This window comes from Centroberyx affinis, unplaced genomic scaffold, assembly GCF_046629955.1.
Source record: "Centroberyx affinis isolate AG114_WGS23_722 - 3 ecotype Tasmania unplaced genomic scaffold, CSIRO-AGI_Caff_v1 ptg002149l_1, whole genome shotgun sequence".
Classification (NCBI taxonomy): domain Eukaryota; kingdom Metazoa; phylum Chordata; class Actinopteri; order Beryciformes; family Berycidae; genus Centroberyx; species Centroberyx affinis.
The window spans coordinates 338,593-364,789 of NW_027280466.1; the positions used below are offsets into that span (position 1 = coordinate 338,593).

At 42.4% G+C, this 26,197-nt stretch overlaps 1 protein-coding gene across 1 annotated transcript; it reads left to right on the top strand.

Moving 5' to 3' along the window:
* Positions 1-1,190: 1,190 nt before the first annotated feature.
* On the top strand, positions 1,191-26,185 carry ppp1r9ala (protein phosphatase 1 regulatory subunit 9A-like A). The gene is made up of 19 exons (XM_071531914.1): positions 1,191-1,326; positions 1,836-3,968; positions 12,858-12,990; positions 13,389-13,509; positions 14,064-14,168; positions 14,625-14,760; positions 15,459-15,617; positions 15,737-15,790; positions 16,156-16,385; positions 16,562-16,658; positions 16,742-16,874; positions 17,086-17,237; positions 18,939-19,266; positions 19,353-19,410; positions 19,494-19,565; positions 20,178-20,379; positions 22,592-22,708; positions 24,038-24,226; positions 24,880-26,185. Exons 2-19 carry the CDS (start codon positions 2,004-2,006, stop codon positions 25,036-25,038), a joined length of 4,410 nt encoding a protein of 1,469 aa, XP_071388015.1. The 5' UTR covers positions 1,191-1,326; positions 1,836-2,003; the 3' UTR covers positions 25,039-26,185.
* Positions 26,186-26,197: the final 12 nt, after the last annotated feature.

Consider the following 26,197-nt stretch of genomic DNA (forward strand, 5'->3'; position numbering starts at 1 on the left):
GGTTTCCTCCCATGTTCAAAAGACATGCAAGTCAGGTGGATTGGAGACCCTTCATTTCCCATAGGTATGAATATGAATGTCTTTCTATGTGTGTTATCCCTGTCGTGGACTGGCAAGTTGTCCAGGGTGTTTCCTTGCCTTCTGGCCAATGCATGCCTGGATAAGCTGTAGCCTCCCACGACCCTGAAAAGGATTAAGCAGGTAGGAGTGAATGAAAGAAACTCCAGGTACTGCGAGTTTCTTTGAAACTCCAGGTACTGCGTCTAAAATTAACATGCTATGTTTACTGCAGCTATATAGAGGCTACATCTTCAGTGCTAGTGACCTACTTTTATTGAGGGTAGATTTTTTCTTCATGGTAATAGATCTACCTGACTAACGTTATGGGTTTTGTAAATCTAGGAGGCATAAAGGGATTCTGATTCAGGTTCACTGGCACAATAAACTGTGCTATGACTTCAGAAGTGAGACTAGTCCCACATCAGCACTTAGGAGTATCGCCAGTGATTAGTAAAGACACTTAGTTTGCTGTTGGTTGCATTTTACCGGCACCTAGGGGTGCTATTAGGAATTCTGGGCCCCTTGGTAAGATGTGAAACGGGGAACATATGACCATAGGACATTAGGAACAGCCCTGTACCAGTGAAATAAGACTTTGTGGGGTGTGCTGAAGTTTGAGGCCTCTGAATTATCACCATCTCCCCCCTCAGTCACTACATCCAGGTGCCAAGTCTACTTATGATAGGATAGCAGGGTTACATCATTTGAAAGTAAAATGCTATTTCATCAGTTATAATGTCTTAATGCTAAGATAGTGTAATAGCAATCACTTACTGAGTAGCCTACATTGCATAGACTAGTGGAAAGGGGGTAGCTAGGGCCCCTTTCTGAAACCTGTTAAGTCTTGGCTGCAAAGCTCATTGGAAATGAACCACCAGTCATACCCGCGTGCACTCATATTGTTTTTTCTAGGTGTGGATTTTTGCCAGTGGAGAGGTCTAGGTGAGCTCTGATATACAGTAATGCTCTTTCCCACGCCATTCTCAGTGTCTCTCACGTGCTTGCGCCATGCTCGGGAAAGCGGTGGCGAGAGGGGCGGGGGGGTTTACAGTCCTGGAATGTGTGCGCGCTCTCGATTTTGTCTGATCTAGTGGCGCGCCAGACTCGTGTGCGCGCAGTACGCGACAGGTCTGGAGTACAAGGAGGCAGGAAAACGCTGGAGTGGGGAATGATGGCGGTGAAGAAGAAGAAGGGACAAGTTTGCTAGTGGAAATTGGGACATTGTAGGCGATCTTTCGGCGCCTAACACGATGGAACAAGTAGGAGGTGAGAGCCTACAAAGTTGCTTACTTTTGTGTGCTGTGTGCGTAGGACCAATGTTTACAATTTCAGCGGTTCGTTACTTGAAATTGCTACAATGAATTGTTCAAGCGCAGACACTAGGACTGTATTGAACTGTTGGCCCAGCAAGTTTAACTTTTCGCTGTTTCGCTGTTGTATCTTTGATCAACTAACACACTAACAGTGTTTGGCTGGTTAAAGTAACGACTTCCTTAATGAAATGGTTAGTTACTTTCACGATTTACTGTTTAGGTTTTAGCCGCCAGGGAACCAAGCTTGAAATGCTTGAAACATTTGTGTAGCCTAACTAGCCTTCTTAGTTATTAACCTGCTTCATATTCGAGCTTTAGCCTACTTTTAACGCTATTTTGATATGCATGTGGAAATATAATTATTTAGGCACTAACTGAGCTAAAACTAATGGTATATGAACGTATGGATCAGAAGATAATGCTATTTGTATTGATAGATTCTACTCGCTTTTCTCTCTTTAGATGTGTAGTTGAGACAATGCTCCGAAGAGGCTCCGCCGGACCCATGGCACCGTTTGTTTAGCGGTGGGGGGCATAATAGTTCACCAACAAATAAGGAAAAATCCCCCAGGTTAATTTATCACTTAAACCGGCTTTTTCGATTTGGGCTGCAGACTAAATCTGGGGAAAATGATTAAAGCGGAAAGCAAAGGAGGAGAGAGGACCCTGAGGAGCGCCTCCCCTCATAGAAATGCATACAAGTCAGACTTCCACGCCATTAAGTGCTCCTTTGATGGGACAAAATCCGAGGGCGCCGCGAAGTCATATGCAAATGGCTCCAGTGACACCCGGGAGGACTCAAGGGGGAGGCCTTTTGGGAATCGAGTGAACAAGATAAAGAACATATTCCTACAGATGGATGGCCAGCAACAAGAGTGTCAAGATGTGAAAGTGACTTTAAAACCTGAAGCGTCCCAGTTGTCCCCGCCGAAGCCACAATTTCCAGCCAGCACACACAAAGTTAACTTAAACAGTGCTACAAGCCCAGAATCACATAATTTAGATAAAACTCCCAAGGGAGAAGATGCTGAGATTGACAAAGCAGCTTTGGCAGAGAAGTTTTCTGTGACCAGAAAACTCTTTGAAAGGGGCATCAAAGAGCAGCCTGGAGCTGAAAAGCAGTCTTCAAACAGAGTAGTGAGTCGTGTGTCCCTTGGTAGTGCTTCTGATGAGGGGAAAAACACAAGGAGAGTGTCGGGATCCTCTGAGACCAACATGAAATCAGAGCAAACTCCTGTATCACCAGTTAAATGTCGACCAGATGAGAAGATCGATGTTGAGGAGAAAAGGCATGTGTCCAGGGTGTCACTGAACGCTGGGCCCATCTCCAGGAGGTTGGAGAACTTCATGGCAGAGAATGACTCCGAAGACGCCAACAGAGCCAGTGCAAAAGGGGGAACGCAGGTCTCTGCTAAAGTATACAGTCCCAATGAACACTCACTGCCTACCTCTCCAACAAGGGACAGCTTCCACAAACCCACTTCTCCTGTTAAAGAGGCCTCTAACAGCCCGTCTTCACCCACAACTGATGCCGCTAACCAATCTACGTCCCCAACCGCCTGTGTCATTAACAAACAGTCATCCCCTGTGGCCACTATCACTCTCAAACCAACTTTCCCAGTTACTAACGCAGCATGCAAATCCGTTTCTCCAACAACGGACTCCACTCACAAACCCCTCTCGCCAGAGCAGACCCCCCCGGTCAGCCATGGCTACAAGCGCTCCTCCTCATCTGGTGAAGGTTTTGGTAGGCCATCTGTTGGTGGGGATGAAGGCAAGCCCTGTAGTCCGCCCCCGAGGGATGTGAAGCAGTCTCTTCCATTAGCCAGTAGCGTTCAAAGCCACCGGGCCAAATATTCTGAAAGGGCCAAGAGTGATGGCCATGTGGCACACAGTCCACCCAAGGATAAGCCACCCAGCCAGGCCTCGTCACTGGACTCCAGGGGGGTGAGCATGGTCCGGGCAGAGCTGGTCGTGGTCCAAAATGAGTCATCCGAGAGTGAGGAGAACGAAGATGAGAATGTTGAAGATAGTGTGTTCGAAGAGCTAAAGGCACAAAGCCCCAAAGACCTACCAACAGACCTAAAAAGAAACTTGCCACCAGAAAAACAGAACGGCAACCCTGCTCAGCATGTCACTGCGAGCGATGTGGCAAAAGAGACGCAAATTGTATTGGAGAAAGCGGGTGCAAGTAGAGTCTCGGAGGACAAAGAGCAGTTTAGGGTGAAAGAGGAGAGAATGGATGAGACCTTTGTGGTGAGTCAAGGTGGTGAAGATGATCATGAGGAAGATGAGGAGGTAGCTGAGGAGGAGAGTGAGCAGGAGGAGCAGGCGGACCAGAGTATCCGGGATAGGGCCTCTCCAGTCGTGTACGGTATTGAGAATGCGGCGTTTGTGGATGACAGGGATGTAGACCAGGTCCTCAGGGAAGAAGAAGAAGAAGAAGAGGAGGAGGAGGATGAAGAAGGAGAGGATCAGCAGGAAGAGGAGCAAATGAGTAGGGAGTATGAGGACTATGACGAAGCCCCTGGGTTGTCAGATGAGGAGGAGCCGCCCCCACAGAGGAAAATCAAGTTCTCCACAGAACCCATTCTGGTATGTATTTTGTGTTTATGTTGTTTACATCTGAGCCTTTGTTGATTTCCTCAAGGCCTAAAAACATATTGCATCATAAACCACTGTCTGACTGATTCAGCAACTGCATCCATCCTAGGTGTTTCCTCGCAGACACATGACAAATTAGTAAAGCTTCAAAATGAATGCTTTTGTCATGGCAAGTTGTCATCACAGCCACAGCACTGTATCATCAGACAAGCTATGTCACAGTTTAGAAAACCAAAACTATGGGCTATTTAAACTCGTCGCCTTGGGAAGCTGGTAGTTTGAGGACCATATCTCCAGCACATTAACCCTGCCATAGATCAGGGGAAGGGGGGAGAAGTTTGGGGATGTAAGTTAGGAATGCTGTATGTGGTATTTTTGGAAATATTGTTGACATTGCATAAGAGCTGTGGCTCTGACCCACAGCTGAATGAGGGCAGCCATGGGGTAGACTGGAGCGGCTTGTGGGACTTTAGACTGTACTTTACTGTAAAGGAAACATGGCCACCCCAGTGTGCAGCTGTAGTGGGTGGGTAGTTTTACTCCTTTAGAGTTCCTCTTTATTTGTGAATCATCCATGTATTTGTATATATCGGGACTTTTCACCTCTGGCAAACATGGGTATGAGGAGTTAAGGTATTCATCCATATGACCTCATACATAAACCATGGCCAAGTTATCTTATTACAGCTGGGGAATTCTTGATTTCTTACTATCCCTTAATTTACGAGAAGGATGGAAATCCTTTATGAAAAGCAAAAAGGCACATTCCTTTTTCTTTTTCTCAGAATTCCCTCATGTAAGTAAAAAAAAAAAAGTGTATTATCAGGAAAATCTAATACCTCTTCATTGCTATCCTTTAGTCTGTCTTCTTGTATTCCATAACTAATTTTTCCTTCTGGGTTATCTTTCTTTTGGTGTTGCCACACATCATGCATTGTAAACATCACCATTGGGTGTTTTGGGGGTGTGGTGGGAGGGGAGGATGATGAGTGATATCCTCCACTATCACCATATCTAATCAACAATTTCACTAGAACAGGGAAAAACAAATCACTTCAGTGCATTCCACACAGCTTGTGAAGGGGTCAGTGTTTGTCCAGGCCCTAAAATGTGCTTTTATCTCAGGGTGTGGATCCCCTCCCACCCCCAGTCAGCCTGGCAGGGGGTCCTGGGAGAGGGGACCAGAAGCTGACCTGGAGGGGGACACAAACAACAGTGCGCCTCCTCTGCCTCTCGCTGAGCAGTGACAGAGATAAACCCAGCTTTACAGTTCACAACAATATGCTAGACTGGGTCTCCTCTCTGTGACAGTTCACATATTGATCATAACAACAGTGAGAGGGGGGGCTGGATATACAAGCGAGAAATGGCTGACACAAGGTTGCAGTTGTTTTGTTAGAGACTGATGAATATAATTCTAGGTAAGAGATAATGCCAATGCATTTCAGTGTTTAAATATGGTAATCTATGAGGTTAAATCATTGTACAACTCCGCAGGGAATTAAAGTGGCAAAGGGTTTATGTGATAGTTCCTGATCCCCAAAGGAGAAATATGTCTTTTTGCTTGCCACCCTTTGATGGTGGCAGGGATTCAGTGTCTTGCTCAAGGGCACCTGGGCATGACAGATGTTTTCTGTCATCAGGAATTGAACCTGGGGCTTTTGGTTGAAGGACAGTCTCCCTAATCAGTACTTCACCCTGCTGCCAGGTTGTGGTGACAGCCTCCAGGATGATTCTCTGAGGAAAGTGGAGGATAAAATGCAAAAACTGTCACTCAGTGGGACAAGTGTAAGATGAAAATAAATAGCCAACCAAAAATATCATGGTATTCGTTTAAGATGCATGAATGGATGCATGCAATGAAAAGACTGGAAAGAATGCAGAGAGATATGTCAAAACCATGACGTGTCATGAGCTGGGATTCAAACTCATGCAGTGAAGACTACGTGGCATGCGTGTTAGCAGACTAAGTCACTCAGATGCCCCTCAACCAACATTTCTACCTGAGGCCTGTCTAACAAAAGGCTCCCACCAGCGCTGCACCATTCTCCACAGTCTGCTGGTCTGAGCTGGCACTGTGAGCGAGTACGCCGGAGTCCTAGCGGACCGGGAGAGAGGAAGTGCTTTGTGCTTCTGCTTCACAACAGGATTAGGTCCCTTAGTAACCTGAGTCTTGACAGAGGAGGTGTCCTGTGTGGAAGAAAGGTCCTCTTTGTGAATGACCATCCATTCTCAACATGTTATCACCCTTATCATGGTTGAAAAGACCAACTCGAATGAAGAGGCCGTTATAAGGCTGTTAAGACTAGTGCAGACTGATTTGTTAATTCCATCCTATGTCAGGGTCTTGTGTCAAGCCAATAGTGGATGTTTATGGTTGGTACTGAATACATTTAATTTAGTGAAGTTCTTGACTATTAGTTACATTGCGATGAAAATACTTAAAACTTACATTGTTACTAATTATTAGACAGAACACTGCAATTATTTTATACATTCCATAATAGGTTTCTGATCTTTTGTAACGAGGTTCTTTAGCCTATACATTAATGCAGAGTAGCACTTTAGTAGGGCACTGAAATGCTGCATTCTCATTGCTGCTGTGTCAGTACAGAAGTCTGCTACACCCTCTGGCTATAGGAATAGTATAAATATTGCACCAATGTTGAAAATGATATCTTCCTTTGGTCTTTACAGTAAAGTGGCTGCTCTAGCTGCAGATGAAAACCTGGTCAGCAAGGAGTTGTTTGCACAGGCGTGCCCTAATCCAAAGGAAAAGTGGCGTGACGCTCAAAATATGTCTAAACTGTAAACCACAGGTCTTGTGTGTCCAGCAATTTGCGTCTTGCTGGAATTCGTGTTCACCTTGAGCCCTATAGTATGGCTACAAGCCAAGAATTACTGAGTGATAAACACTCCCTGCTGCAGGTGTGTTATTATTCTGTTTGTGCAGACATTTTCAGGGTGTTGGGCAGTAAGTTGGCCATCTAGAGAGGTTGTCTCAGCTATTGTTTGTCGCTTGGCACAGAAGGACGTTTGGAATAGGAGTTGAGAACCAGTTAATCATCACAGAATAGAAAATGGCAGGAACCAGGATCTACACCTGCTGCTTTGCCCCACCCCCACCAAGCTGTCATAGGAAATGCAACCGACAGTTCTCGGTCAAGCAAACACAGACATTGTCCCTTCTCGAACACACAGGGTGTGGTGAAGAATTCGAGAGTTCATTGTAACTGGAAGAATTCAGCATTTCTTCAACTTTGTTTGCACAGCCGATAATTACACTGTCCATATTGTTCACTTAACTGTACAAGAATGCACCTCTTTTTGTCATTTTGGTTTGCCATATCCCTGTGGTAAACCTGTTGTTTTGTCTCTGTAGGCAATGTACCTGTGTCAGGTAAAGTACAGTTGGTAATCATTAATACTGGGTCAGATACAGGAGTTACAGTGGTGACTGACAGTGTTACAGTGTTACTACAGAAGCCCTGAAACTACCAGAGGTTTTGCCATTATTCATGTATTTTGGAAAACTCTGTTTCCAGCAGGGCAGTATCTCCTGCTCCTCCCACTATATTTCCTGTGAATCATGAAAAGTGAAAAGGGCGTGCTCCAGTCTGCCATGGGGCCAGCCTGGACTTTGTTCGGTGGATATAAACAGGAAAAATGCTTAGGTGATTTTGTTCTTATGGCTGCCTGATTACAACAAATACAAATAGAATTAACCTGTATTTTCTGTGTGGAAATATTTATTTGCTACATTGTGCCCTACTTGGACTCTGGCCTCACTACCCAATCCTCCCCATAGTGTTATGCTTTCCATTTCCTATCTGAGTTGGGTCTTCTGGTGGCCAGAAGAATGTGTCTGACAAGACTCCACCCTCATCCAGTCAGCAGAGAGGCCTCAGCAGGATCTGGGTTCCCTCCAGACACCTGGGCTAGTGGGCGACGGTCTGGAGAGATGGGGCGGAATACTAATGCAGTCAACTCAATGCTGGTCATTAAACAGCTTGGCATAGGTTGTGTCTTGGGCTGATTGTGATTGCCTTAAACTGTTTCATTATGTGATTACAAATAAGCACATCAGCGGGTGCCTTGTTTTTTCAGCGAGTCAACACTAATTGTGTGATGTGTTGAAAAGTTTTCAGCTGCCCTTGCAGGACAATAGAAGTAGCTCTTGTGGGCCATTTGCAAACAAACCTGCTCAACCTGTCTATGTCTGCACCATTTTGGATATCTGATTCCGTGATGGAATTCTGCTCCTCCTTCCTACTGTAGCTCACACACGAAATTTAAGGACAAATATAAACATTGTTGTTTCAGTTACAGTCAATAAATGCAAACCTCACAAAACGGTAATAATTCTAAGAGCATGCTTGCAGGAAGAACCAGACATAATCTCTACTCTTACTGGTCTGTTTATTCATGGTCAGAAAACTTGGCTCTATGCTTTCTTTCCTAATTACTCTCTGATCTGCGCCAGGCCACCACCCCTGCCCCAGCTCGCTCTCACAGCGCGTTTTGATTTGTTGTCTTTTGTAGGGCTGCTTACATTACGAACTCCCCAATCCAGTGGTCGGCCCTCGCTTTGCACTGGCAAGGGGTGTCTCTGGTTTGCTGTCCTCCCAGCTGCTGACTCATTTCCCACACTGGTATTTTTTGTGGTGAAGGGAATGAGGAAAGGGGGGGAAAGGGTTTCAATTTGGGTGTGGGTTAGAGCATGTGTACATCTGTGCGTGTGAGAGCACGACAGAGGACAGACCTCTGTAGTTGTTGAAGGTAGATGAGAAGTAATTGTCAACCTCGACATGCCGTTGGGAGCCGCAGTTTTCACAAGCCGTGGAGAAAATGAAAATATGAAGCAGATGGAACAACAGTCTACCAACCCACATCACAACCTCTGCCACTGCAGTAAAAATTTTGTGGAAGAAATTTGTATGAAAAGAATGGATTAATTGCCCTGTTCTTCATCTACTTGAAGAGAAATTGGCCTTTTCTTGCTTTCTTTCTTTCTTGGTCTCACTTCCTGGTAGCAGTTTGCCTGATTGACAGTCGTGTGTTTAGGTTTTAGCCAATGGCATAACTCACCTGGTGAACTGGGCATGCACTGGGCGATAAAGGAAAATGGGTGTTTGGTCTGGTAACTGGAGACGAAGATAACAACAGTGAGCTGTGTGTGGGTTTTTTTTTGAGAGGGCGAGGCTAATAAAGAGACTGATTTCTGTCTTTCTTGCGAGGAAGACAGTGCTTGAGTGATTAGGTTTCAGCAAAGAACAGAACATTGTTTGAAAAAGCCCGGGGAGTCCATGGCAACAGGAAAGTCAGAGTTGGGGGAAGGCGGAGGGGAGAAGCCAAGCTGAACTGCTGCTGTACAACTATGAGTTCAACAGAGGCCCATGATGAATTGGTGTCCCTATGAATCAATTATCAGCAGCCTGTCTATTCACTAAGGTAATGCAAGCAGGGCAAATATGCTTTGACTGGCTTGTCTGCCATTTAAAAAACGTTTTAATCTTAAGTGCTTTGTGCAACGGCCTTTACTTTGTGTCTTCTAGCTAACACCTGTCTGTCCAAGGAAAAAGAAAAGCAGAATATATGGTGAGAGGCAAAGGGTCTGAGGTGTCTAGTATTGAACTAGGAGTAGATTATAAACCTATGGCAATAAGCTAGTTCTAGTGTCAAAGCAAGGAGGAGGATTCACTTGGGTTACTGGAGGGGAGAGGCCCCTGAATAGCATTCCTGCCTTTACCACAGCGGTGCAGTAGTGTGCATAATCCCCCAGTTTCTAATCTCTTTCATTTGGTTTGGGAATCTGCATGGGAGAGGAACCCACAAGTCTACCAAATCAATACTTGGACATACTTGCACATATTGTGTTTCCAAGATAACATAACATGATTTCTCTTGCATAAACGTGTGGATTCATGGAAAAACATCAGCAGGATATTTTGAAACGGAAATAATTGTAGTATTTCACTTTGACAAATTGAACAGACTCCCATGCAGAACAGAAAGCCTAGTGATTTTTGGTTATCCCGGAAACTCATATCTGCGCTTTTTTGGACCGTGTCCAAAATCTACAGAATGAGGAGACAGAAAGACAGAGGGAGAAGGAGGTTAGCTTGTGGCTGATTCCTCAAGTCTTGACACGCTGCAGGATCTAGACCTCAGACTCTGTTGCCCGGAGTGGAAATGTTTACTCAATTACATCATACCTCCTTACTGCAAGCTCCTCGATGAATCCCCTAATCCTATAGCCTTACTCGCTTTTTTTTTATTCGGTAAATGGTAACCTCTGCCTGCTGCTAGGATGTTTTTGATCCTTTAGTAAATACGTTGCCACTCTCAAAACCTGGGGAGCACTTGGGGAGCACAACCTCAACCTTTGCCATAGGGGCAGGAATTAGTCTCTTGTCAGATATCCAAGGTTGGGCATGGCTGAATACAACACCACATGAAAGCTTTTTGGTAGTCTGTGGAATTGAGTAAGCCAGTTTCTGTTTGTCTTGGTGTTTGGTACTAAATTAACAAGCATTACTGTAACATGGGGCCCCACACTGTAGAACTTGTTATTTGCTTTTAATAACATGCTGACCATGGATGCCCCTAGTATTCCCTTAGTGGAACCATGGTGTATGTTGGTAGAAGAAGACCAGGGAAATAGTCTGTGAACCAACAATAAAAGTTATGTTAAGCGATGTTATTGAAATTAAGTGCAGCTTGGTGAATCACTTGAGTATGCAGATTTGTGATGCACAAGACTGCATCTGAGAGGCTCTGAAAGGCAGATTCGAAAAGTTGTAGCTAATCAGTGAGTTGTACTTGCATCTGAGAAATATACTGAAAAAAAGATAAAGTTGAGCAAATATTATATTACAAGTTTGCAGCTTGTATCCCGTTCATTCAAATATTGGCTTGCACATTTGTAAATCTTTTTTGTGAATTAAAATTTAGGACACAGGTGTGTGAATATTTTCTGAGTGTAAATTCTATTTACATGCAAGTTCCCAGGTGTTTTGTTACACACAGTACACATTTTACCATGTGTCAGTGCAAGCCTTTTTTATCTGTTGATATATCTATTCAAAGTAGGTATTGAATCTGTTTTCAGTGTTATGTGCCAAGAAAATACATTTAAAGTAAATAAAACTGGGGAAAAAATGGAACCATAGACTAAAAATGTGTTATTAGCTAATCGTGTTTGATTGGAACGGGCTAAAAATACTGAGTGCATTGGGTCAGTTCAAGAACGCTGGAATGCATATATGGAGTAACAACTTGTCCATGTCTGGAAACACTTATCACTTATTATTTCACTGATGTCACACTTGAGCCTTCTTCTCAAAACTAGGATAAAAATGTCTTTGGGTTAACATTGCTAGGCTTAAAAAAAACAATCATTTTTGTATCATTTCTAAAAGAGGATCCAAGTGACTTCACTCACTCTCTGCCACTGGAAGATCCATTAAGGATCTGAAAGCAGTCGTCTGTTGGGATTGTGTCAAGTCCAATTGCCTGTACCTGTCACTCAGATCTCCAGATCAGTGATCCAGCAGACTGTAGGAAATCTACTGAGATCTGTCAAAAATCTACTTGGAGTTCCCAGCAGGCCTGTTTGGCCTTGAGGAGAATACACAAGACCTTGTAGTGCCGCTAAACTTGGCTTAATATGGAATGAATTGTATGCACTAACTACATCATGATATCTGAGTCATAACAGATGAGCTCCTTTTGTGCAGAATATTATAGCGCTCACCTTAGCTTGACCCTGGAAGTGTTTTACAGATTGGATTATGGAGGCAAGCTATGTCTGCTTGGTAATATCTGTGGTATGCAAGGTAAATAACACATAGTGATGTTGTATTTAATCACTTAAGGTGATTAAGTGATTAAAGGTCAGTGTAGGTAATGCCAGTTGACTGAAGGTTAGGGAGTCAGTTTTTTTTCTCTGTATTGCTGTTCATTTTATCTCATCTTTGCTGTGATGATGAACACTTGTCGCCTCTGAACATTGATCTTTGCTACATTCACTGTTTTGCTCTTCCCAGCTGTGCCCTACTTTCCGTGCTGCTCGTGCTCTGCCGTAGTGCGCGTGTGCTCTGTATAATTCCAACCAGGAAACAGCCTCTGGGACTCATCCAGTGCTTTGCTAGGACTGCCTGCAGAGTTCACACTGTCTTCAAACTATAATGAAAGTCCTCAGCAATGTGTCTTTAGCATGCTTCCATGTTCTTGCCTCAGTGCTTCTGTTTGCTGTAAACTTTGGTGACACTTGCTTTACCTCTGTTCATAAAAACATGGCAAATGGCTCTTTCATTAAAGATGCAAAAGATTGTGAGCAAGAATTAATGATGCAGTCCATAGCTTTTTGTATTTGTATTTAGTATCTACCTAAAAAGGGCCAGATACAATTAAGCCATCTTAAGATTTTGCAGGTTCATCATACTGACTCCAGACACTTGTTGTGGAGATGAGAACAATAGCCACAGTTTAATGAATAAAGAAGTGAACTTGTGACTGGAAGGTCAATGGTCATCTTCATCAAAATGCTCTGCCATTCCTCAGCAACTGTTGTTCAAGTGTGCTTGAGCAATGCACTCAACCCCCAATTCAGTACTGAGTAGGTCTGAGGTATGAGTGTAATTCTCCCTTCCTATGCAGTTTCTCCCACAGGCCATTATTGAAAATCAGAATGTGTCCTTAGACAATGTGCCCAGATAAATAAGGGTTAAAATGGTTCAAAAGAGGAAAAACAAACTTTTTGTCTGTGTTGATCCTGATCCCGATACCCTTATCATAAAACTGTTGATAATAAACTGCTTGTAAAGGACACAGGAAGTGCTGAGTTGAAGCTGTGCATTTGATATTTCCACAACACAGGTCTTCAGTACCTTCTCCAATGAGGACTACGATCGGCGCAACGATGAAGTGGACCCAGTGGCAGCGTCGGCGGAGTACGAGCTGGAGAAGAGAGTGGAGAAGATGGACGTGTTCCCTGTGGAGATCGAGAAGGGTGAGTTCAGCAAGACTGAGGCTAAATTCCAATAAATCATATGTTAAACTGTGAAGGGCACTTCATACAGAGGAAGAGATATTTTCACCAAGCAGCACATACTGGGCATCCCTAACCTCATCTTGTGAGTTTTAAGGGCTGAAGGTCATGACTTTGGTTTAGATTTATATCAACAAAAATTATACCCATTACAGTCCACTTTTGTACCAGCAGTGTTTTTGTCAGGACAGGAAGCAGTGTAACTGAGTCATTTTTTCTCAGTTCCACTACTCATGCAATTACTGCTTTTTGGCTTTGAAGGCCAGAGGGTCTAGGGCATAAGGATGACACCAAATGTTTGGAATTTACCCTGATTGTATGCGGTTCTGTGATCTATATGATCATTTGTCTGCATCCAGGAGACAACGGACTGGGCATCAGTATCATTGGAATGGGAGTTGGAGCGGACCAGGGCCTGGAGAAGCTGGGCATCTTTGTGAAAACCATAACAGAGCGAGGAGCAGCTGAGAGAGATGGACGGTGAGTTACAGTGCCACATTTACCATTTTAATTGTTTTGGTTTTTTTGGTTTATTTATTTATATGGACAACACACATTAATCAACATTTCTGTAAATGTGCCATTGTTAGCCAGCTGGCTAATTTTCAACTGTAGTCCTTTTGGCGAGATGTTTTAAAACCTATAAAGTAATAAAAATGTACAGAACAAAGACCACAAGATGCCATAGAGACAGACATTGTCAGAGTTATTATGTGTTGTACATAACCAAAAACATGGCATGCACTCCCTGTTACATTACACCACAACACTTTTTAACGTCAAACACTAGGGATGCCTCATCTCCCCAGGGCCCAGAGACACAATTTCCAAAAAGAGCTATATTTATAACCTTCTGAGGCAGCTAAAGAAAATAGTCTGGCTATTTCCGTTTCCCAGGGAATAGATATCTGTTGGGCTGCCAGCTGGATGCCTGTGTGCATTGAGACTACAGTATTTTTTCCCCCTTTAATCTGTATTACAGAGGAAATGTCTTCTAAAGCTCTCCTTCTAATTACTGGTCTCTGTCCCTCCAGGATCCAGGTGAATGACCAGATAGTGGAGGTGGATGGTATCAGTCTGGTGGGAGTCACTCAACTGTTTGCTGCTACAGTCCTGAAGAACACCAAAGGCACAGTCAGGTCAGCTCAAAGTCCATTTCCCTCAGCCTCTTAAAATAACCTGATTGAAAAGATCTTGGCGGTGACAAGAATGAACCGCTGTTATCTCATGGTGATTAGCTGGAACCGGAAGAAAGGTGAGGCTAAAGACTAAAGTTTGATTACATATTGAGAGATCCAGACACTTTGAATGAGAAAGATTTGTTTTTTATTATTTAACGGAAAGAGAAGGCAACCCACACGAACATGGAATATGTGAATGATTTACCATAGGCAAATGACACACACATCGGAATGACAAAGCCTAATCTGAATCCCAAATTTTGCATCTTCCTGTGGAGTGAGTCAGGCACGAGAGAAGCTATAGTGTGGCATTTCAAAGCTACAAGTAACTTTACAGTTGGAGGATGGGGGTCGGGGGGTAGTGGCTGGTTCCATTATATGCCACACACTAACTCATTGCATTCTCACAAACAGCTTCCTGATTGGTCGGGAGAGGCCAGGGACACAGAGCGAGGTCGCCCGCCTCATAAGCGAGACACTAGAGCAGGAGAAGAACCAGCAGCAGCAGCAGCAACACCTGGAGGATCCCTACGAACACTCCACAGAGGAGGTGAGTCAGTTGGTCAGTCCCTGCCCATCACCAGCTCCTCTGGCATGCCCAGTCCAATCCCACTCTGCTCAACCAGGAAATGAGCAGCTGACTGTGAGTAAGCCATGTGTCACTACTCTGCTGTGTTTGGAAGGTGTGGATTTGACCACCGCCTGTCTGCTTGGATTGTGAAATGTTTGCTTTCTGAAGCGCAAGCAGCCACAGGCCTCTGTTTTTACTGCGGAGAGTCTGGGCACAGAAGGTAGGTAGGGCTTGCTGGAACAGACAGGGATAAACAAATGAAATTTCTTCTTTCACCATTCATTTTCAACAGAATAGTTGGCAGGGGGAAGTGGACAAGGTTTTCATGGCTTTGTAGTTATGCAAAGCGTGTGTATGTATGTGTGTCGCTGTGTGTGTCTGTGTCCGTGTATGTGTGCGTAGGTGAGGGGGTGGGGGAGATTGTTATCCACTGAGCCTGTAGCTTGTTTTAATGTGTTTGACGTTGCAGTACATGCTGATGTGCTGCTGAGATGTGTCGTCTCACTGTAGCCTCCCACTGGTGTTTGCAAATGATGAATTGATTGTAATCTCCCCTCCAGACTATGGTGGATTGTACCACTGAATGTGCTGTTGACACATGCTGGGCATGTTGCGGGTGTGTGACTAAGTGACTGTTTCTAATAATGTGCGATGCCATGTGTAATGTCATGTTTCAGGAGGAGCACTATGAGGAGGAGGAGGGATTGGAGGAGGGGATTCTGGGCTCCAGTTTCTCAGCAGGGAGGAACGTAGAGGTGTTTGAGCTGCCTGATTCAGAGGCCTTATTCATGCCGACCAACATGGACACCTCTCAGATGGCCTTCAAGTTCAAAGAGGTATCATCAACACTGACTATCGAAATCAAAGTATCCACATTCTTTGTAGACATTGTAGCTAAAGATTGCCTACATAATGGGTATAACCATCTACTTTGTTTTTCTTTTTCTCCCCATAGCTTCAGCTCAAACATAGCATTGCAGCAGCTGAAATAAATCAACTAAAGGAAAAGGTATGACCTGCAATGGCCACTGTATTTAAAGACAAACAGTTGGGGAACTATTTAATGCAAATATGTTCTGGTTGTCAGTTGGTGGGTTGTATGCTTAATAAAGTCTATAGAAAGACCAATAGACTTTAATAGATTGTGAAATGTTAATGTGCTTTAGTTGTTGTTTAAAAGAATGGGGTTGCACTCAAAAGCAAGGGTATGTTTAAGCAATATTTATTGTAAGATGGACAAAATGTGCGACCCTATTCTTTTAAATGACCATTTGATACAATGTATAATGCACAGATTGGTCTGAGTGTAGTGATCCACCTTCAAACCAAATGCACTTTAGTCAACCCAAGTAACATGTCACCATCTCACTATAGCTAAGGGCATCTGAGGAGGACAAATCATTGTGGGATGCCAGGGAGACTGCGTTGGAGCTGAAGATCGAGGACAACAATGAGAAGATCCTGAAGCTGGAGAATTACTGGCTGGAGGCCCAGGCTTTGTGTAAGGGCGTCAACGAACAATTAGCTGAGACTCAGACCCAGTATGAGACTCTGGACAAGAAGTACAACAAGGCCAAGAAACTACTCAAGGACTACCAGCAGAAGTGAGTTTGTCTCGAGTTTCACTACACTTGAGTGCTTGAAATTGTGACTGCACTGGAAAGAGCGGCTCCATTCATTGTTGGAAGGATTAACTCTCTCATCCAATGGTTCAGTGATGTCATATTAAGTAGATTGTGTTTACTGATCTGAAGCCATGTTTCCCCTGCTTCCTCTCCAGAGAGATAGACTTTGTGAAGAAAGAGGAGGAGCTGAAGAAAGTTCTAGATGAAAAGGACAAGTGGTACAAGGAGCAGCTGGAGAGCTTGCAGGACAGGGTAAGATAAAATACTCGAACAACACAGCAGACTTGTGTTAGAGACACTGAAATGAGCCTGACTTTTGTCATTTTTGTCCACAGATAGCTGTCCTGGAGTCCAGAGGGCCTTCAGGTGACCGTGTGGAGAGCCAGTTTCATCAGGATTCAGCAGCAGAGGAGAGATTGAGCAGCCAAGGCCCAGTCACCCACACACAATCTGTTGACTCACTACTAGGTACCTGACAGACTTATGGAAATTTTGCTCTGAATAGAACCGTTCTCATACACATAACGGAAGTACACACGTCACACTTTCATTGCTTGTTCAATAAAACATGAATCATAACCTGCAGTGAACCCTAGTAAATCATTACGACTGTGATACAGTGTCTTATTATGACTTATTTGGTATATTTATGGTATATTTGTTTTTTGCACTCTTATAGACCAAGATTGGAGTGAGTTGGTCCCAGAGACTGAGCGTTTGGACACCAGTGCACATAGAGCGAAAGGCCTGCTGGCTCAGAAGGCCAAGCGTCAGCCTCCTTCTCGGAGCAAGCTGAAGGAGAGCCTTACGGTGGCCTCATGTCACTCTCAGGTCAGTCAGGAACAGCTGATATACTACATCTCCTATTTTGCTCCAATCCAAAGAGCCTTGCTGTATGAGCATATCATTTAATTAAACAGTAAACAACTTGAAACGAAGCTTAGCAGGGATTTTAGAATGGCCAAGAGGTAGGGCTGGGCGATATGGTTGAAATCAATATCATGATAATCATAAGGATTTTTCTCGATATCAATTCTCGATTGTGTTGTTTAAAAATTAATATGAACTTGTTTTCTTTGCATTATTCGAGGTCTGAAAACGCTGCATCTTTTTTGTCATTTTGACCAGTTATTTTCTGCAAATGAATGCTCTAAATGACAATATTTTTATTTGGGAGAAATTTTGTCAGTAGTTTATAGAATAAAACAAAAATGTTCATTTTACTCAAACACATACCTATAAATAGTAAAACCAGAGAAACTGATAATTTTGCAGTGGTCTCTTAATTTCTCCAGAGCTGTATATCACGATATGGTTCAAGTGTGCAAAATCATGTTAAATAATCAAATTAATGTTCATCTCATTGAACCGAATGGTAATGTTAGGTGTGATGTCAAACAAAACTGAAATTTTCAAATAATATTCCTACCATACCTCATTTTATCAGTTTTTAAGTAAAATTTGCTTGTCATCATCAATTTAGACAACCGAAATGTGTGTCACGATATCAAAATATCTTCATATCATCACGATATGATTCCACTGAAAGACGATAAACGATAATATTGAATTATCGCCCAACCCTACTAAGAGGTGTTGTTAGGCACGACATGAAACTCCATTAGGGCACGTTCATGCTACTCAAACTGCCTTCTCCATGTCAAAGCTAATTGGGAGAAAAACATGCTGTGCCTGGCGTCTGTAGAGTAGAGCACTTTCTGAAATTGAAAAATTTTAAACTTTTAAAGGAGCACATGTGATGTGGATGAGATGGGATTTTATGCTATATACTGTAGGTAGCTGACTGTTTGACTGCAGCCCCCTCGTCTGGCTCCTCTGCCTCCTTTGCCAAAGCCTGAACCAGCAGTCTTCTCTCTTCCATGTTCAAGCAAAATATGTAATGTAACTCATACTAGTGCTGCATGCAACATACATGCATGTATTTATTGTTCATTTATGCAACCTACACTTATTTTACAATGTAAATAAAGCGCCACATGTATTTTCCAGCTGAAGAGAGCGTTCGACGTTATGGAAGTGTGCATCGTGTGACCCACTTTTTCATATTATTAGCACAAAATGCAGTTGAGGCAGCACTTTTGTACAAAAACAGAATAATGTTAACAGGCCCATAGCTATTTTAAAAATCACTGTATTCAAGCACGGCCTTGAGTGGCCTATTGCTTATATAAAACGGTAATACACTCTTGTAATACAGGACAAATGTTCGATACTTAATAGTAGTTAAATAATATATAATGATTAAATGTTACTCTTCCACCAAGTAGTATATTTCTTGAAAAGTAACAATATGATTGCTAAGCGACATATGAGTACCGGCATTAGTGGTGATTTTCAATTAACTTATTAGTATTTGAATTAACAGTGATGTGGTCATAGGTGTGTGTCATGTACAGTGTGTGTGCAAACCTGACTCAGCCAATCCGAACTGAGGACCAGAGCTTTCTGTTATATAGAACAGCTTTTATCTACTTGTCCTCTTCCATGTAAATAACTAGTATGTCCCTCCAGGAGACTGAGGAAGAGGAGGATCAGGAGGAGCAGGAGACTCCCAGACTCCGGAGGAGGTCCATCCAGGAGAGCCTGTCTCTGCCGGTGCCTGTCTGCTATCCTGGGAACGGACAGAGAGATGATCCAGTCGAGACTAGCGATGGATCCAGGAGTAAGGTGGAGCTCTCCAGCAGCCCCTCCTTGTCGCCATCCCAGAGAGACAGTGTTGAAAGCGGAGGAAGCCCCTCTCTGTCCCCCCCTAAAGAAACCTCTTCGCCACACTCCCCCTCAGGATTCCTGCGTAACGTCAAGAAGAGGGAGTCCAAAGGCAAGGGCAAAGAGCTCAAAGGTTTGTAAGATCCAAACTTCCTGGCTGCAATAGCATGGTGTTCTCTGACATTGTTATTGAGCCTGATTATTATTGTTCCATTCCAGGGGATTTAAATGAGGCCTTGTCGGCAGGAAAACCAAAAAGACGATTTCCTGACTTTGGGTAAGTCCCCATGTCAATCATTAGTTTCCAAGTTACCACCATTTTAGTACTATTTAATCCAGTGTTACTTATAACCAACACAGGGGCCTGCGGAAGTCAGGTGGCAAAGGGAAGAAACATGACAAGGAGGCGATGAGAGCATCTTTGGACAGCAGGTATTGCTTTTTCATTTCATCAAAGACAGTATGAAGTGCCAAATAACCCTTCCAAAAATCTGTCGCTTTTTTGTTGGCTACTTTCCATGTTTTCCAACATAACATTTGGTGGAGGCTTTTATCCAGCGCTCTGCTCAGTCAAAGAGGTAGCTGGCGGCCACATCTTTTTCATATTTTTTGTTGATGCACCGTTCCATCTGTGGGCGGAATATTCTCTTATCTGGTTTATTCTTGGCAACAAGGATACTCAATCATGGGGCATCAAAGGCTCATGTAAACAGCTTAACTCCAAAAAGAAATACCTTAACTGGAGTATGGCCAATAACCAGGTCCTGTACAATAGCCAGGTCCTGTACAGCTGTGCATGTAAATGTTGTTTGCCTTTACCATACTATGGATTGCCCCGTGTCTGTTGTTCTCTACTGTCATTGTATAATGTTGTCTGCTCATGCCAATTACCTCCGACATGTCTACATCTGGGTATTGTTATTTGAATTAGTAGGTTTTTCTTGACTGTTGTCTTGTTTGTTATGCAAGAGATCTTGTATTAAGCAGTCCCATATGTAACCTTGAGTGTCTGCATGTGTATCCTCCTCTTTCCCCAATGCACAGGGGGTCAGCAGAGCTACTGGAGGAGTCTGGAGGGAACCTGTCTCCCTCAGAGTCCATGACCTCCATCCCTACTTGTATGCCCTTCTCTTGGTTTGGGGACAGAGATAAAGACAGGGACAAGGAGCCGTCTTCCTCCAGCAGCAGTCTGCCATATGCTGCCACTGAGACCAGCAGTGAGCAAAGCCAGGATCGCAAGAATAAGGTGTGTGTAAATTTGAATGGAAATAAACACTGGACATACATAGACTACATGTATTTAACACTACATGGAATGTAGTATGACATCATAGGATGACATCACATGAAAAATTAACACTCAAAAATTCAAATTTATTTGTGCAAAACTGTCTACAGTTTGATAAGTGTGAGATTATATCCACAATAAATGAGCTTTGGTTTTTTTGTGTGAAATGAACCTTTATTGAAAAATTGTCTCCCTTGAGATACAGAAAATAAAAAAATAAAAAAGTTGCACCATTTTACAAATCTTGGTTAATAATAGTTGTAAGTGATCATAGCGCTATTGAAATTAGTCAGTAGCTTGGTATTTGTCCTTTTAACTTCACATACAAATTTTAGAGGCAAAGAAGTTGAAATGTAGCTGAAATTGCAACTGAAAGTAATAGGATTACATAACTGAGTTTGCATTTACAATTTTCTCTTTCTTTCCTGCATATCGTGTATTGTAGCATGAGATGCCTAAATCAGTAACCAAGAAGGACACTTGTGTTTTGTGGTCTTTAAAGTCAATCTGCCAATCAATGAAAAGCAACAAGCCAATCAATGAAAAGCAACAAACTGTATTACCATAAAAAGTTATTTGCAAATTCTCAATCTACCACATACGTGGGAATCTTTTATGTAATGTATGTTATGTAAAAACAAATCTAAGAGACGTAAGAGGAATTTAAGAAAACATTTGTGCATAACACTAATTGTACGTGCTAGAAAACAGAATCCCAGGCTAGTGAACCGATGATTTAATCATTTGTAGTGACAGCTTGGCTGTTCTCTGTCTCTAAATTGACCCGTCATCCTGCTCTCCTCTTTTGATGAGTTGGCCAGCTTCGAGACAGTCATTGTCCACACTCCATTATCACAGCATATTTTTGTCTTCATGAAAACAGTAAAACCAGTAGACACAAAGCAGGAGGCTAATTTCCTGTTTCCAGACATGTGCTTTCAGTGACCAATTCTCCAAATAAGCTACACCAAACAATGACTGGAATAACTGCATCCATATGTTAGTCATCAGAGAGAACAAGTGGGGAAGGATTCAGTGGCTTTTCAGTGACTTGGCAAATAGTGACGCATCAAATAGCCTACATCTAGTTAAGCGCCTGGCTAGCTGTCACACAGGCTGTGGTTGGGTTGGGGTTCCCACGGTACTCTTAAATGAATTCAAGACATTTCTGAACCAATAAGGAGCGACTACGAAGACAACGGTCTTGGTTCTATTACTGTGTGTATGTCATGGCAATTTCAACTTTGTGCCAGCCTGCTGCTCAGGGGACAAACCTCTTACTAAACAGTCCTTCCTTTAAACAGACAAATCTCTCCTGGTCCTCTTTATTCAGTCGCTCATTAGATTTGGTACAGTATCATTTTTTTTTACCCTTTCTCATAGAGGAGATGGTAGATCACTACTAACAAATGTAGTTTTGTGATTTGTAGTTTCACATCTAGATGCTAGTATCAACAAAACGTGCTCCAGTTGGTATGTGGGTATGTGGTAGTGTTAGAGAAATTTCATATTATCTAATTTTCTGATTAAACCACATTGGGAAAACCTGATGGCTTGGTTTAGAGGAAACAGATTAAGCCTATAGTAGTCCTGGACGGGATGATACTCTCCTTGTTTCAGGATTAAGCCTAATCTGTGTCTGAAAACCAGCTGTAGTTTAACTTTAAACCTGCATTACATGTAAATGCTTTGTCTTCAATCTATCACCACATATTTCATCTAATAAAATCTATTTAACAGCATTTTAAAACATTACCTCATACCTAATATTGCGTTTTGTGTTTGTGCTCTTCCATTAGAAACACTTGTTGTAGTTTAGAAGTTGTGGATGTAGTTTTGTTGGTGGATGGGTGTTGGTGTTTGTGTAAAGATGCTTGAATAATATGCTAGATTTACAGACGTATGAGACACATGATCTTCTCTCATCCCCTCCGATGTTAATAACAGTGACTGACGTAGCGTAACACTTAGATCACTGTTATGGATTTCTAGCATTGTGATAGCAGTTTTGACGATTAATCATAACCATTTTAGTCCGGAAGCACTACTCTCACCCTGTATTTACCCCCCACCCAGCCCTGTAGCGTTGTTTTTGTTTCCCACCCTAGTAAAGAACTGTTTGGTCATGTGTTAATCTAGTTAATGAGTTCCTTGTTTCCACTTGTTCCAGAGTTTGTCAGTCATAGATGATTCTAACCCTGCCAGTCCCAGTTCAGACATCTCTGGGTTAGTTGCTGAACCCAATCTGTCTGGGCGCTCACACACTTTAATCTTCTCTTCCAACGAGGTGAGTGCTCTCTTTGTCGCACGGCCACAAAAGCTGTGTGGGATGCCTTGATGCGGCTGAAAGGGGACGTTCTCAAGCATGCTCTTTGAGCCTCCCCCTTTCATAGCTGTGATTAAATCATGAATGGAGAGAGCAAGGAATGGAGTTGCATGTGTGTCGAAGCTATCTTGTGTTGTGTTACAACAAGTCTTGTGGCTTAGCTCTTTTTAAGTCAGCTGTGACGTTAATAGTTTGAACTTCTCTATTAAGGCCTCTATTAGAATTGTCAACTGGTGCACAATGTTGTTTACAAGCTTTGGCAGACCACAGAACAACTTTGAGTGCTCTGCTGCCGCTGCATCTGTGTTTCAGCATCATACATTTTCTGTTTTAATTAATGTTCATTGTGTATGTTTTTTTGCTGACATTATAGTTGAATAATTTTTAAGGGTTATAATCTCAGCAAAACCAATAAAGACGTGCATTTACATGCAATTTGGAATGTCATGGGTATTTTGCTGTCACTGACATGCTCCCTGTGCATGTCGATTTTCTCAGTGCTGCTTACTTGGTGAATTAGTGCACACAGTTGTTCCAGCCATAGAACATGCAATGCATGTTGTTCTTTGCACCATACCAAGAGGTTTCTGCTGCTGCATAGCTGGCTTTGCTGTTTTGATGTTGGTGGCTGTCCAACTTGAACTGCTACTCAGCAAGCCAGCATAGAAATGTTTCTTGATGTAGTTTCAGAAAGTATTCACCCAGCTAGACCCAATATACAATGTCTTGTTTTATGAAATCTTTTCAAAATGCCATTTATTTTGTGAATAATCTACTCAAAGCATTCCATTCTCAAGTGGAAGAATGTGTGAAATGACTATATTTCACCATTTTTCACTTACTGTCAACATTGGTTTAGATAATTAAATTGATAAGAGCACAGATCCAGACTACCAAAAATGTACAGCTCCTAGCAGTATATGGATGGTGTGCATTGTTGGCACCAATCATATCTTTTTGTGAGTTACTCTTTAGGATGTAATGGTTTTTTCCATGCATAGTGCATGAGTAGTAGTCTTTTCCCTTAACAAATCAAATATAACAACACATGACATTAAACAATTCCTTGTGACAATTACCTGTACTGAAACAAACAAGGTGATCTGTTTCAAAAATGATTGAACCCACTCAAGGTTTTAGAATCTTGCACAGAAATCGCCAGATAAATGCATTTTGAAATATTTTTTTTGTACAACAAAATGCGCAAAAAGTTAAGGGGTTGAATGCTTTCTAAAGCAACAGTATGTTTCTTGTTAATGCCTTGTTTCCTGTTATGTGTATGCTCTGTAGACCTTGGATGATGAACCGGTACCCACAGGAAAGGAGTATCAATGGCAGAACCGGCCTGTCTCTGAATGGACCAATCAGCAAGTCTGCCATTGGTTGATGGGCATGAATATGGACCAATACACACCTGAGTTTACAGCCAAGGGAGTGGATGGCCAGCAGCTCATGCACCTGGACAGTGACAAGTTGAAGGTGAAAAAGCATAATGATGCAGTTGTGAATGATTGAATAAGAAACCATAATGCATGTTTCCATTTTTTTTTATCAACAAAAGAGGCCTTTCTCTTTGCTAAAGAAGTCTTCATTAAGTCAGGGTTTGTCAGTCTTTGACTGCCACCTTATGGCTAGAAGTATTTTTTGTTTTGTTTTGCTAATCTGAATTTTAGCTAGAGATAAATGTGATTCTCCAGTCATGCTTAGGACATTGAGAGGAAAGGGTATGACAAGAATATTGAAATGGTAGGATGACAAGAGTGTTGACCCCTTGCAGAGTTGTAGAATTTGGTCATGTAAGTCTTAGGGTAGAAAGACAATTAATTAAGCACAGAGTTATACAGAAATCAGGGTACAACTACAGTTACATATTTGCACCCTGATTTTTTTTTTTTGTAATGGACAACTTCATTGGACTTCAAGATTATGAGACCAAATTAACCACAGTTAAACTATGATACTAAATCCCTGCATAAATCCAGAGGGTTTGGGTGAAAAAGTTAATCGTTCTCACACTCTGACCTCATGACGTTGGCTGGCGCAACAACATTGGTTCTTAATTAGTTTGAGACATATGCAAGAAATATTGTAGTCTTTATTTTAACACTAAATCTGTGCACATTATCCCTCAGGCTCTTGGTGTGTCCAGTCAGAGTGACCGTTCAATTATCAAGAAAAAGCTGAAGGACATGCGTAAGGCCCAGGAGAAGCTGGAGAAGCAGAGAGAGAAGAGAGAGAAAGAGGCTCGACGCAGCGGGAGGCTGCCGGTCAGCACAGACTCTGTCTGCTGAGGTAGCAGCCGCACAGTCTCAACTCATGCAGCTCGTCATGTTCACCACCATGCAGGACACTGTTTCACATACTGTGTTAGTGCCATCTAGTTCACTTCAGTGTCACATGTTGTAAAGGCAACTAATAACCACAGACCTGTGCTGACTGAAGTGCCAGTCATGATTTATCTCCATACTGTAGCTTCCAGTTCATTTCTCACTCGTTTTCTCGCAGTTAAAAATACATTTTCCTCAGATCAAACCATTTAAATTGAGAGAGATAAGGGGAACATAAAAAAAAAATGACACGTGTTGGGTATGTGACCAAAAAGGTAACCTAACATTTTTTTTTTACCACTATAAAGCTTAGAAGCTATAAAACAAGTCTGTTTTCAGATATAATGTAGTTGTCGCAAGTAATGCACACATTTACCTATGGAAGTCAAATGTATACAGTACTGCTTTTTAAACATTTTATATTTTTGCTAGTATAACTTGCCTGTAGCCATGTACAAATCTTTTGCAGGAACAGTTATTGTACAGTTCAGATAAAAGCACTATATTGTCTTTTAAGCTTCAAAGGGCGACAAGGTTTTAAGTGTATAAATACGTTTTATACATGTGCCTATTAACTGCATAACTTTTTTTTTTTTTTTTTAAACTGAAATATTGAGGTTCATTTTATACTATATACTTTTTTCTACTAAGTAGAATAGCAAGGATGAGATCATTTTTGCTGAATGAAAAGCAACGAATCAAGTAGGGACAAGGTGAATGCTGCTTGTGCTGTCCCTAACTGTGCCTGGGTGGGTGATGCACCACTGTCACTGAAATGGTACCATGATGTTCCATGTAAATACACGCAGCATGTAGGTCCGCCCCGCCTCACTGGTCCATAGACAGTAGGATGTGCCTATTACAAGGACTGTTTTGAGTAGGGAACATAAGTTTCATGTGACTATGAATGTGAGGGTGCACAGTGAGTGTTCACAGACAAACCGAAGTGCTTCCTTTTTTTCTTGTTGCAATTCAAGCATGATTCAATGTTCTGTATATTTCATGGAATATAACATGTTGGACTGCAAGACAATGATGTTTTCCACATCCTCTGAAACGGAGAAACAGATTTCTTGGTAAATACTGTAAAGCAGCATCAATAAACTAATTTTCACTTTATGTG

Coding starts and splice junctions, on each gene's coding strand:
- ppp1r9ala (XM_071531914.1), top strand. CDS start 2,004: ATGATTAAAGCGGAAAGCAAAGGAGGAGAGAGGACCCTGAGGAGCGCC. Junction 12,991..13,388: donor CCCTGTGGAGATCGAGAAGG/GTGAGTTCAGCA, acceptor GTCTGCATCCAG/GAGACAACGGACTGGGCATC. Junction 20,380..22,591: donor GCCAGGATCGCAAGAATAAG/GTGTGTGTAAAT, acceptor CACTTGTTCCAG/AGTTTGTCAGTCATAGATGA.